General features: G+C 27.5%; 3 protein-coding genes across 3 annotated transcripts; all 3 read left to right on the top strand.

Annotated features, from left to right (window-relative positions):
- The first annotated feature begins 104 nt into the window (after positions 1–104).
- On the top strand, positions 105–2,787 carry LOC113550706 (dihydrolipoyl dehydrogenase, mitochondrial). Its single transcript, XM_026952711.1, has 11 exons — positions 105–300; positions 378–536; positions 607–745; positions 854–1,098; positions 1,169–1,270; positions 1,331–1,555; positions 1,618–1,754; positions 1,832–2,021; positions 2,087–2,224; positions 2,282–2,371; positions 2,449–2,787. The coding sequence occupies exons 1-11, from the start codon at positions 259–261 to the stop codon at positions 2,515–2,517; spliced, it is 1,536 nt and encodes a 511-aa protein (XP_026808512.1). The 5' UTR covers positions 105–258; the 3' UTR covers positions 2,518–2,787.
- A 2,854-nt stretch (positions 2,788–5,641) lies between these two features.
- On the top strand, positions 5,642–8,853 carry LOC113550237 (26S proteasome regulatory subunit 10B). Its single transcript, XM_026951952.1, has 8 exons — positions 5,642–5,917; positions 6,063–6,142; positions 6,203–6,242; positions 6,307–6,542; positions 6,607–6,756; positions 6,935–7,159; positions 7,222–7,384; positions 8,243–8,853. The coding sequence occupies exons 1-8, from the start codon at positions 5,815–5,817 to the stop codon at positions 8,431–8,433; spliced, it is 1,188 nt and encodes a 395-aa protein (XP_026807753.1). The 5' UTR covers positions 5,642–5,814; the 3' UTR covers positions 8,434–8,853.
- Positions 8,854–11,740: 2,887 nt separating this feature from the next.
- On the top strand, positions 11,741–13,757 carry LOC113550236 (Golgi pH regulator). The gene is made up of 2 exons (XM_026951951.1): positions 11,741–11,922; positions 12,140–13,757. Exon 2 carries the CDS (start codon positions 12,268–12,270, stop codon positions 13,630–13,632), a length of 1,365 nt encoding a protein of 454 aa, XP_026807752.1. The 5' UTR covers positions 11,741–11,922; positions 12,140–12,267; the 3' UTR covers positions 13,633–13,757.
- Positions 13,758–13,970: the final 213 nt, after the last annotated feature.

Below are 13,970 nucleotides of genomic sequence, written 5' to 3'. Positions count from 1 at the left end.
ACATTAACACACAGCTGATCATTTTACCAGGGTTATGGTAAGAAAACTCCCGGATTGTATTATCAAAATACTTTGAACTTTGTAGAGGGGAGAGATAATATATAATTTTTTGACATTTTGAAGGGCATAAAAAATTATACCCATAATTCATATTTTTTCATCGTTTTCGTTCTTTTTTCCGATTATAATACAAGCTACATTAGATCTGGCCCACGGTTAATAATTTCTGATTTCCTATAGTTTTTCCACCCGATCAAAATGCAATCAAATATTTTTAGTAGGTTTTCAATGGTTGTAAAGGTTGGTATTTGCTGTATACATATTAAAATACATATTTTTAGATGTAACTAAAAATTGAATTCTCCATTTATGTTTAGCCAACTATACTACAAAAGTCCAAACATGTAGAATGTGGTTTCATGTACTCTGTAGTTAATCGTCGTTATGCAAGTGGTGACTCGGTAGATTTAGTAGTTATTGGTTCTGGACCTGGTGGTTATGTTGCTGCTATTAAAGCTGCACAGTTGGGATTGAATGTAAGTGTAAATGTAATTCCTTCAAGAATAAATCATTGTTTAAACACATTTTTTATTTTGTTATGTATAGACTGTTTGTGTTGAAAAAAATCCTACACTTGGTGGTACTTGTCTGAATGTTGGTTGTATTCCTTCTAAAGCACTACTGAATAACTCTCATTATTATCATATGGCACATTCTGGTGATCTTAATTCACGAGGAGTTGAAGGTAAGTTATTTTTAGTTATGGACATGTAATTGCGGGGTAATTGTTAATTGTTACATCATAATAAATATTTATAATTTGTACTAATATTCTCCAATAACTATATCTTAGTTGAAAATGTGAAGCTTAACCTAGAAGCATTAATGAAAACAAAAACAAACGCTGTAAATGCATTGACTGGTGGAATCGCTCATTTATTTAAATCAAATAAAATAACATTAGCCAAAGGACATGGTAAAATTAAGGACCCAAACACAGTATCTGTATTGAAAGAAGATGGATCTTCAGAAGATATTAAAACTAAAAATATACTTATCGCTACAGGTTCTGAAGTTACTCCTTTTCCAGGAATCGATGTAAGTTCAAACAATTTGAAATAAACATAAATTTATTTTTATAAAAACAAATATTATATTTTGTTTATAGATTGATGAGGAAACTGTTGTTTCTTCAACAGGTGCTTTAAAACTTGCAAAAGTTCCTGAAAAAATGATTGTTATTGGTGCAGGAGTTATAGGACTTGAACTTGTGAGTTAAATTAAGTAAATAGTAATAATCTAAGTAATAATTACTTTCTAAATTTTCTAGGGATCTGTTTGGAGTCGTTTAGGAGCTAAGGTAACTGCTGTTGAATTTATGCCTACAATTGGTGGTGTTGGGATTGATGGTGAAGTATCTAAGCAATTTCAAAAAATATTGACCAAACAAGGATTAGGTTTTAAATTGGGAACAAAAGTAATTAGTGCAAGTAAATCTGGAGGACAAATATTAGTTGAAGTGGAGAATGCAAAAGATTCTTCAAAAAAAGAGACGGTGGGTAATAATTTAAATACTTATTAATTTTTATAGTATTTTAATGGGTTTGTAATGTTTAGTTGGATTGTGATGTATTACTTGTGAGTGTTGGTCGTCGACCTTATACGCAGAATTTAGGTTTAGAAGAGAATAGCATTGAGAAGGATGCTAAAGGAAGAATACCTGTAAATTCAAGATTTCAAACTGTTATACCTAAGTATGTAATTATATTGTTATATAATGTTTATATTCATTAGTGCTCATTTTAACTAATCATTTAAAATATATTTTTAGTATATTTGCCATTGGAGATTGTATCCATGGTCCAATGTTGGCTCATAAAGCTGAAGACGAAGGTATAGTTTGTGTTGAGGGTATAACAGGTGCACCAGTACATATTGATTATAACTGTGTACCTTCAGTTATATATACTCACCCAGAAGTAGCATGGGTTGGAAAAAGTGAAGAAGATTTGAAAAATGAAGTAATTTTGTACATAATAGTTTAATTTGAATTGGCTTATTTTTTTCTATTGAATTATGTTTACAGGGTATTGATTATAAAGTAGGAAAATTCCCATTTGCAGCCAACAGTAGAGCTAAAACGAACAACGAAACTGATGGCTTCATTAAAGTACTCGGTGATAAAGTTACCGATAAATTATTAGGATGCCACTTAATTGGACCTGTAATATTCTTATAAATATATTGTAATTTTCTAGTATTTATAAAACTATATTTATAGGGTGTTGGAGAGATAGTTAATGAAGCGGTTTTAGCAATGGAATATGGAGCATCCTGTGAAGATATTGCTAGAGTTTGCCATGCACATCCAGTAATTATTATTTTCTCTTTTATTACTCGTAAAATAATAATATAATTTAATATATAAAAATGTTTTCTTAACTTTAGACGTGTTCAGAAGCATTAAGAGAGGCAAATTTAGCTGCATACTTTGGTAAAGCTATTAATTTTGGTTGAACTATTTAGTTATTCCAGAAATGAAAAGTCTTCAAACTAAACTCAGTGTAAAAATGTTCATCAATATATTTTAGATTAATACTCACTGTAAATGAAATTTGGCGTCTTTTTGTTCAATTATAATAATATCCCACTTTTTTAGATGTCACAAAATCAGTTATAAATTAATAGCAATTCAGTATCCATTTATTCCTAAAAATTAATGATAATAGTGTTGATGAATTGAGTTAAAACTTAAAAATAAATTAACCATTTTACTTTTAAACTGTATATGTGATATGTTGTTTCTTTATGTACTGTGGATATAAATATATATATTTTTTTTTTAAACAAAAAACGTACTTATAAGCTATTAGCAATATTGTTTTAATTTTATTTAGATGGATTATGTTAATATTATGTTATTTGAGTTAATTTTATGTTTGGTACTCTAAAAATCACATAAGTTTTTAATTATTTCCCCTGACACAAGTTTAATTACTACTATTAAAGTCATTATACTATATAGTATGTGTAAATATTTATATCGTAGAGAATAAACAGTAAAACAAATTTGAAGATTATGTATCTAGTTTTATTATCAGAATAAAATGTTATCACTTATCACTTTAAAATAATGTATAAATTTAATTATACGGGAATATGGGATTCAAGGTAAATATCCACCTTGATGAGATGTTACTTTGATGAAATTTCATCTTTATACTTTGTTATAAGGTCTATGGATTGTACTGCTTTTTTAACTAGATCAAATCACACAAAATATTTTAATAATTTAAGTATGTGGTTAAAATTATAATATTACAAAATCATCATAAACCATTTAAATTATTTTATTCCATGATAGCTTTAGGTTATCTTAAGAGTTGGTGAGCTTCTGGATTAGATGAAATATTAGCTAAATTTAAACAATGAAAAAAACAAATACATGATATAATTTATGAATTATACAAAAACATACCTCACCAATGGAATTAAGTTATAATTATCTCTTTAACCTCTATAAAAGAAAGGAGACAAGATGGCCTATGATAATTATACTGAACAAAACGTATAAAATATATTGAGCCACTAAGATAAATTAGAAGACTATAAAGTTTATGTATGATTGAATGGGTTCCGGAAAGGTAAATCAGCAATTAACCAGCTCATAACTAATAATAAAAAGTATTAAAATCAAACGTATTGCAAATATTTGTATATTTTAAAAAGTAAAACTGATTTTGTGTAAATATTTAATATAATGAATGAGTTTAGCTATAATATAATGTGTAGCCGTCTAGGGATAAGGGATCAATGTTGAACCAAATATCAAGTTACCACGAACAACACAGCTGTATTAGAGGAGTTATAATTACCTATATAAAATAACAACTGATTTAAAACAAGATGATGTATTTCACCATTATTATTTAACATACCTAGCATTAAAATAAAATTAATATTATTGTCCAAAAAACGAGGATACCTAGTAAACATGGCAGTATAGCATGTATAATCTACGTGTACAAAAGGATAATTTTGGTGTATGTATTATTATTATTTGTATAATAACGGTATAATATATGTTATACGTTGGAATAGGTTGATTTTACGTTGACTATAAGTGTAAAACTTATTCGTACATTTTTTGTTATAAAAATCCATCTATTTTACGTTGATAAAACGTATTTTTATAACCAAAAATGTACGAAAAAATTTATACCTATCATCAACGTAAAATCAACGTATATTATACCATTATTATACGAATAATAACTACGTATATACATACACCAAAGACTAAAGTTCTCCTTATTATATACGTAGATTATACGTGCTATGTTTACTGGGTATCATGTTTCCTAAAATTTTAACGATATAGAGTGAACAGACCAGTGATTGAACAGTGTAAAAGATATAAAACCTTCAAATTGATAAATTTTTATTTTTAGAATTTGTGTTTATAAATGATATATTTCAGGGGCGGCCAAAACGGTCGATCGTGTTAGAATTTATTTTTAGGCTACGCACACGAAAATTAATCATGGTGGTAATTAACAACATTTCAATAAATTTTTTTTATGGAAGTCGATCCTCAAAGGTGAAATATATTTTTAGTAGATCGCAGTCAAAAAAAGTTTGGCCACCCCTGATATATTTTGTTTTATTAAAAATTTATATATTTTTAAATTATTATAAATCATTTTGTATATTATAATAAATTTAAACTTTTAGAATATATATTGTGACATTGTATTTATAAATGATAAACCTATTTTGCAGGCATGTACACAGGTGGTGTGGGGGGTGTTCAATCACCCCCCGAAATACTTGGGAATTGTATAATTATTTACTTATTCAATTTTAATGTTAATTTTGTTTAACAATGTTTGTGTTTAAAAAAATTTCTACTTTTCAATAACTGATTTTCAAAAACACCTCCTTAAAACTTTTTTCTGCGTTCGTCATTGCTATTTTGTTTTTTTAAAACCTATAAAAAAAAGAAATTATTATTATTTAATTAATTATAAATAATTTTGTAATTAGCGTTTAAAAAATTAGTATAGGGAATATTTTTCATAGGGTCGGGGGTTTTTTTCCGGGGGATTTTTATTCTGTAATTCATCATTATAATTCACAATATTGAAGCAGTAAAATATCCATTATCCACAACTTTGAATGGATCATAGAAAATAGATTTGGTAATGTAGTTAGTTACACGGTAGGTTAAAACAGTTAAAATTGTAAATAGTAAAAAATTCCCATTAGTTTTCAAAATCAGTAATTGGGACAAATAAAAACATATAAAATGGGTATATATTATAGATTTACCTAAATTTAAACAAAATTATTAAAATACATGACTAAATAAGTATTTTTGATTTCAGTATTTATGATATTTTGTTGCATAGTTTTGGAATTTTTGTTAATTCTTAATTTTGTTGTGACTGCTTATTAAAAAATAAAAAATATATAATATAATTATTTATTTTTTAGGTACTTATAATATATAGTTTATTCACGATTTGTGAAATTCCAAAGAGTAAGTATATACTAACTACCATGGTTAACTATTATAAACTGTAATGTTTGCGCAATGTTTTTGTGCTAGTCATCATGATAAGACAAACTGTGGCTGTGACTTGTGAGTGGTGAAACTTCGAGGGTCGAGACTACTTCTTAAAAATACAAATATTACAAATAAAGAACCTATTCAATACAATTTGTTTTTTCTGTTTCAAATTGAAAATTGTAGTTTTATAAATTTCATCTAATATAACTACTATTATTTTTTGATTAATTAATTACATTAACATGTCATCGGCTATTGTAGTTGATTCTGTGAGGGAGAAAATTCTACAGGAAAATCGTAAAAAGCTTATTGAACATAAAGAGATTTCTAGTCGTCTAAAAGGAAGTAAGTAAAAAATTAAATTTAGGTATATGTTTTAGATCTCGAGCGGATCGGTTTATTTATTTTTTTGGGATATATGATAAGTATTCGATAAATAACTTTGATTTTCAACTATGTGTGTGATTTTACTATTTTTTTTACTTAACAGTGCGAGAACAAGCTAAAGAGTTAACAAAACAATATGATAAATCTGAAAATGATCTAAAAGCTCTCCAGAGTGTCGGTCAAGTAAGTTAAACATTTTATCCACAATAAAATTGAGTAATTATCCTAAATTATTATTTTTAGATTGTAGGTGAAGTATTAAAACAATTGACTGAAGACAAGTGTAAGTTTGTTTAAATTTAAAATAGCAATATACATATTTATTAACAATGATAATAATTTACTAGTTATTGTAAAAGCAACAAATGGCCCACGCTATGTAGTTGGATGTCGACGTCAACTCGATAAAGCAAAATTAAAAGCTGGTACTCGAGTAGCATTAGATATGACTACATTGACTGTAATGCGTTATTTGCCTCGTGAAGTAGATCCATTAGTGTATAAAATGTCCCATGAAGATCCTGGCGAAGTTACTTATTCAGCTATTGGTGGATTATCTGAACAGATCCGTGAATTGCGAGAAGTATATATTTTTTTAATTGTATGTTATATTTATTCAATCTAAAACCTAGCATTAATATTTCCAGGTTATTGAATTACCATTATTAAATCCAGAATTATTTCAACGTGTTGGAATAACTCCTCCTAAGGGCTGTTTACTTTATGGTCCTCCGGGTACTGGAAAAACATTACTGGCTAGAGCTGTAGCTAGTCAACTAGATGCCAATTTCTTAAAAGTTAGTTATTTATTATACAAATTACAAAATAACTTATTCATATGGTTTGAGTGTATGGTTTATTGTTCAATGTTTAAATGATTTAAATTAATTAAATTGATTTTAAAATGTATTAGTCAGATCATCAAATTATTTATTATGTTTTCAAATTCTTAGAAAAATCCTATTTTTAATTTAGGTTGTGTCAAGTGCAATTGTTGATAAATATATTGGTGAGAGTGCTCGTCTCATTCGAGAGATGTTCAACTATGCTAGAGATCATCAACCTTGTATCATATTTATGGATGAAATAGATGCTATTGGTGGTCGTCGATTTTCTGAAGGAACATCTGCTGATCGTGAAATTCAAAGAACCCTTATGGAACTTTTGAATCAAATGGATGGTTTTGATTCTTTAGGTCAAGTATGTAATTATTTATTATTTATTTTAAAGTTACCGATTTCTGAATTATAATTATTTAATAGGTTAAAATGATTATGGCTACCAATCGACCAGATACATTAGATCCTGCTTTATTAAGACCTGGACGTTTAGATCGTAAAATTGAAATTCCATTACCTAATGAACAAGCTCGTTTGGATATTTTGAAAATTCATGCAGCTCCTATTACTAAACAAGGAGAGATTGGTATGTGTTTAGCTATACTTATTGATACATAAATTATTATCATGTAATTATTGATTACTTTGTATTCATTGAACATGAGATTTAGTTAAAAGTATGGACGATTAAAGAGAGGACTGTAAACGATATGGTGGCCGGGTTGCCGGACTGCAATTGCCTTGGTACTTTTTACCTTCCCTGCCCATATTGGTACATAGCCAATCGCCAATCATTAAATTTGCCACCCAACCACAAAGTAGTGTTAGACCAGCTGTGTACTTCAGAAATCAACAGAGGCACTTCGGACCTGTTTAAAATTTGCTCGTTTCCAGTCCTCTCTATCTTAATCTGTGGTTGATAGGAAAGTTTAATATTTTTGTTATATCAATAATTAAGTCTCTATAACAAAAAAATTCAATAAAATATTTAAAAAAGTTGAAGAAAATTTGGTCTTAACCGCATTTATAAATGCAATCATTTTTTTAAAAATAATTTGATAAATATTTTATTACAAAATTGTATTATACAAGTAATTACTATGAATATGTAAAAATTTAAAACTAATAATTTTTTTCTGTAAATTTTTGGTTTTTCCTATAGTAAGTTTTTTTCTTGGATATTTCCCAATTTGTTTTTTATATAGACCTGACATAAAATTTAAAATTTAGATTTTTTTTGGTGGGAGAACAGGAATAAAAAGTAAAAACTGAGTATTTTTACTTCAAATACATTATATTATTTACTATCTTATCTTGTAATATCTTTGTACTTGCTTCGGCAGTATATATACTAAAATTATCCAAAAAGGATTGCTCTAATAGTAGTTTTTAAAAAATTTTAAATTTTGTTGCATTACAATTTATTTAAAATTTTGTTTTTTAGACTATGAAGCTATTGTAAAATTATCTGATAATTTTAATGGTGCTGATTTGCGTAATGTGTGCACAGAAGCTGGTCTTTTTGCTATACGTGCTGAAAAAGATTATGTAACTCATGAAGATTTCATGAAAGCTGTAAGAAAAGTGTCAGATAATAAGAATTTGGAATCTAAATTAGATTATAAGCCAATATAAATATTTGTATTTTTAAGAAAAAATATTATCATTCATCTGCTGATAAGAGATGTATTTAATGTTTTAACAAAAAAAAGATGATAATTATCATCAATAAAACAATAGCATCATCTATTATTATGATTACTTATATACGTTTTAAACATTACTTTTGTACTTTGTAATATTGTAAAAAGTATCAGTAATATTTGCTAAAAACAGTTTATATTATATTTAATATGGTAAATATTTGAAAGTAAAATAAAAATAGTTTTTTAGTTAAAATAAATTTAAGCATCATCTACAAACGTTAAAATATCTTCTCTAATTTATGTAAATTATATTAACCATCCATATTAATACATATTTATTCTTAAAAACAAAACTTGAGTATTTTAATTAAATTTGTCTTGTGCTTTTAATAAAGAATTAAAAACATGTTATTTTTAATCTCATTGAAACTGGTTATTAAAGATTATATTCAGAAAATATATCCAAATATCTATTTATTTGATAGCTGTATACAATTATTTGAAAATTTTTATTAATTAATATAAATAATGCAGGGTTTACATACAGTACCAACTACAAAATAAAGCCTAAATTCTCCATTGTCTACAATTTTTAAAAGTGATGTCTAATCCTTCTGTACAGGCATTTCAAATAACAAATTTAGTTGGATTTTATTTTTCCTGCATTGATATGCATCTGATGATCTTTTTGAATTAAAAAAAATCCTAAGAATAATCTTTTTTGAGCTGTTGCGTTGTCAGCAAATATGGACTATTTAAATAGTTTTTTTAAAACCTAAATTTACATCATAGTTGTATTATCTTTGTGTGAATCAGCTTAAAATAATTTATTTCTTGTTAAGAAAAGTTGAGTAATTATTGAATTGTATTAAGTAATTATTCAATCAAATCATATTTTCACTTCCTGAAATTTATCAACAGTTAAAAAATACTAGGTAGTCGCTCTGTTATGGAGTTTGAGACGGAGCAAACTAAGCAGAATATGTGTGTATCTCATCTTTAAATAGGCAGCTTTATGATAGGTATGCTGAAATTGAATTCAATGAGAAATTAATGTATATAAAAAATGATTTTAAGCAGTGAAGGGTCTGTTAGCCTATTTTTGTAAGGATATTTAATTATAGTATATTGATATATTTGTTAATAATAAATAATCCAAGCACCAAAAATGTCTACAGATATTTTTTGAACTGAAACAAAATAAATTGTTATTTTCTGCATAAATATAATTTAATTAAAATTATACTTTAAAAAGCTCATAAGAAATGTTTGCAGTTTTATTTTTTTAACTTTCAGCAAAAAAAAAAAAAGTATGGAGTCTTTAAAATTGTATACATTTTTATATTGTACATAACAATTGTATGTATTTTTTAACTACAAAATAATTTTCAAAGTTTATTGATATTAACGAATTTTGTAAAAATCTGAACGTCTTTTAATTGTATAATAATGTAATGTGTTATGATGGAGGTAAGTAGGGCTATATGTATCGTGTAAGAAGTGTATATCATTATTGTTACGCTCATGCTCCATGGATAATTATCATAATCCTTATATATTTATAAAAGAACATGCCTTTTTTTATGTTCCCATCTTGTGAGGACGCTACTCTTAGTTCATATACGATCTAAGACGCTACCTATTTAACTTTTTTCACAGAGTTGTTCCAAATACTTTTTTGAGTGTCACCACGTCGCCCGATTTCCAAAATTTTGATTTTAAAGGGTTGAAATCAGTGAAAATAAATTTTTACGTGTAATTTGTATGAGAGTGTGTCGTAGAGCACCTCAGCTCTCATCAGCAGGGCAAAAGCCATAGGGCTGAATGTGAATGATAATAAAACCAAAATGATGGAACTATTACCAGAGAACAACTGGGTCGACAATGTAGTGATCCAAGGACATACATTTGATAAAATGCACCAATTTATATATTTAGGGACTGCTATCAGTAGTAATAATGACTGGTCCGTCGAATTAAATACCCGAGTCATTAAGGCAGAAAAGGCATCATTTTCGTTAACCAAATACCTAAAATCTCAAATGTTTTCTAGAAGAACTGAAAAACTAGAATCAAAGTACATCTCTATATGGCGATAATTAGACCAACACTAACATATGGATGTATCGAACGTGAGGTATAGCCTTTAACAAGCAGAATGGAATAAAAACTTATGTCGTTCGAAAACAAAATACTGAGAATACGACAACGAACTGAGATGCTGGCACAAAAGAAGGAACAAAGAGATCCGAGAATTGACAAAGTTCCAAGGATAACCAACTTTGTGAAAGCACAAAGAATCAAATGGTTTCAGATTTGGGCACGTGATGAGAAGGCCAGACTCAGAGTACCTTAAAACAGCAGTCGAGTGGAAACCCACAAGGAAGAGACCAAGAGGACGTCCAAAGAAGCGATGGATAGATGGAATAAAGCAGGACTTAGAGAAACTAGGGATACCAAATTGGGAAGAAAAAGTACAAAATCGAGAAGAATGGAAGGAAGCGGCAAAAACTCTTGAAGAGTTGTGATGTCAGGAAGAGAGAAAGAATTCGTATATCTATATTCATATAATAATAACATAGCAGTTGGCCGATAACGGGAATACGGTACCTATGACATGGCGGCCCGAGGGTTTCCAACTACTTGCAAAAGTTCCAACCTGACCTTTTTTTTGTGTGTGTATTTTATCGTAGTGTAGATATGAATTGTTCCGAGTGTTCCAAAGCGCCAAACACCGACTAGCTCAATTATATAAATTGTAAAATACATTTTCTTCTTCTTTAAAACACAACTGCGTGTTGATTTAAGAATTTAATTTTGAGAAAACAAAAACTACACACGGGCAATTCAGCTAGTACATTATATATACTATAGTAATGCCTGTGTCTCCTCTGATATTTCAAATAAGTACCTAATGGTATTAGTAAAAAATTGTCAAAATAAACTGTTATTAATTATTACTTATTGGTGTTCTCCCAAAGTTTAATTTAATTTCATCTATTCTACTCTAGTATTCTGTGGTATAAATATTAAATACAGATTATAGATTATACGGAATCAGAAATATATTATAACTGACAGGCTGTCAGACTGATATAATATTATAAAGAATATTATTATACGTATTTTCATATATTTGAGGACTGTGGGTATTCTGTATTTCTGTGTATTAAATATTAAGGTTTATGATTATCATTTATCAGTACCTGTAATCAGGATATCAAAAATTAATAATAACCTTATACTATAAGGTCTATGATTATAATACAAATATTTCTTATCATACTATGGAAAAAGTTACGTGTGTAAAAAACTTCTAAATTTTAAAAGTTATTATTTCAATTTTCAGAACTTGATTAAAATTGTATTATTAGGTTAGTTATTAAAAGTCGAATAATTTATACTTAGTTTCAAATAATGACTCGGTTTGGAAATTAACGTACGTTCTTCACTGCAAATCAAAAGAATGAATTCTTGGGTGAGACATAGACAATAATATACTACTTACTACCTACCTATAAATGAATTATTCAATCATTGTAAATCAATACAATTAAAATAATGACATCATGTTATATATTAAACTGAAAATTAAATAAATTAATTTAATAGATTATTGAGGATTTGTATTGATCATTTTTTTTTTTTATTGTAACAAAATATAATTACGTTAATAATTTTTTTCTTAATTTTAGTGTTTTTATGTCCATCTTATCGGTACTTATATGGTTTATATGAACACAATGTCGTATGATGGGATGATGCAGTAAATAATGTGAACATATTTGAAATTATGTAAATCATCTAAACATTAACCACAAATATGGAGTTCAGTACACATTTTATGTTTGATGTCTTGGTAATTTTACTGTCACAGACTGTATTTTTTATGTGTGGTTGGGTGTATTTTGTCAAGAAATTATTTAAAGATTATGAAGTGCATCATAAAACAATTCAACTAATATTTTCAGTCACATTCTGTTTATCCTGTACAATGTTTGAATTAATCATATTTGAAATTGTTGGTATACTAGTCCCCAGCTCTCGCTATATATTTTGGAATATAATACTTTACAAGATGCTATTTATGGTTGTTGTACTTATACCATTTTACTTATGTTATTTTACTTTAAGTAATATGTACCCATTTTTTCAAAAAAAAGTTGGAATTTTGGCTTCAGTTATTTGGATATTATATTTATTCTTATTTTGGAAAATCGGTGACCCATTTCCTATGTTACCTCAAGAAAAAAAAGGACATTTATTTATAGAAAACTGTATTAGCAGAATTGGTGTGATTGGTGTAACAGTCATGGCATTACTATCTGGTTTTGGTGCTGTTAACTATCCTTATACTTCAATGGCATATTTTATAAAAGCGGTCACTGGTGATGATGTCATAAATGTGGAAAAACAACTTCTTCAAACAATAGATGTTATTACTGCTAAGAAAAAAAAAATTTTATTGGCAGAAACAAATGCTGGTGTGAGCACTTTTGGATTTATGGATATGTTAAAAAGAGTCAAGTCAAATGTATCCAGTGATTTAAGGGGAATTAAAAGTGATATTAAAGCATTAGAAGAGCTTAGTAGGCATTTATTTTTGGACACACATGATCTGAACAACACTTTGGAACGCACTGCTTGGGCCAAAACGTGGAAAGGAAAATATTTCAATTTCCTGGGTTATTTTTTCTCATTATATTGTGTCTGGAAAATAATTATATCCACATTAAATATAATGTTACAAAGAGTGGGGAAAAAAGATCCAGTTACAAGAGGAATGGAGATTTTAGTGGAATTGGTTGGCATTGATGTTGATGTATCATTTTGGTCGCAACATGTATCATTTTTATTGGTTGGATGTATTGCATTCACTTCAATAAGAGGTCTCCTATTAACTTTAACAAAGTTTTTCTATGCACTTTCTAGTAGTAAATCATCAAATATCATTGTTTTAATATTTGCTCAACTTATGGGCATGTATTTTGTATCATCCGTATTATTAATGCGTATGAATATGCCAGCTGAGTATAGAGCTATTATTACAGAAGTACTTGGGGATCTACAGTTTAGTTTTTATCATCGCTGGTTTGATGTTATATTTTTAGTAAGTGCAGTATCATCTCTAACATTTTTAACATTTGCTCACAAGCAAAGTAAGGTAGACCTACCACCTATGTTTTAATATTAAATTATTGTCTAATTCAATGTATTTTATATTTATATATATAATATATAAAATATATACATAATGATTGTATTAATATGAATAAAAAAATTATTATTTGTTAGTAGGTAACAATAAGTGATAAGTTACATACTTAAATCCAATTTTATATTATTAATGTGTAATTAATAGAATACATTATTTCTTCTGTTAATAATTTTTATAAATGTATTCTAAATGATCTCATAAATGGTTAAAAATGATGTATGTATAAGTATAAAATAAATATTACTTAAATGCCCAAAAATGTGTTTTTCTAATCCTAAGATTATTTCAACTTTTAACATTTAATTTTG

The sequence above is a fragment of the Rhopalosiphum maidis genome, chromosome 1 (assembly GCF_003676215.2).
Source record: "Rhopalosiphum maidis isolate BTI-1 chromosome 1, ASM367621v3, whole genome shotgun sequence".
In the NCBI taxonomy this organism is placed as follows: domain Eukaryota; kingdom Metazoa; phylum Arthropoda; class Insecta; order Hemiptera; family Aphididae; genus Rhopalosiphum; species Rhopalosiphum maidis.
The sequence above is the reverse complement of the archived record's forward strand: the minus strand, read 5'-3'. Positions and strand labels throughout refer to the sequence as shown.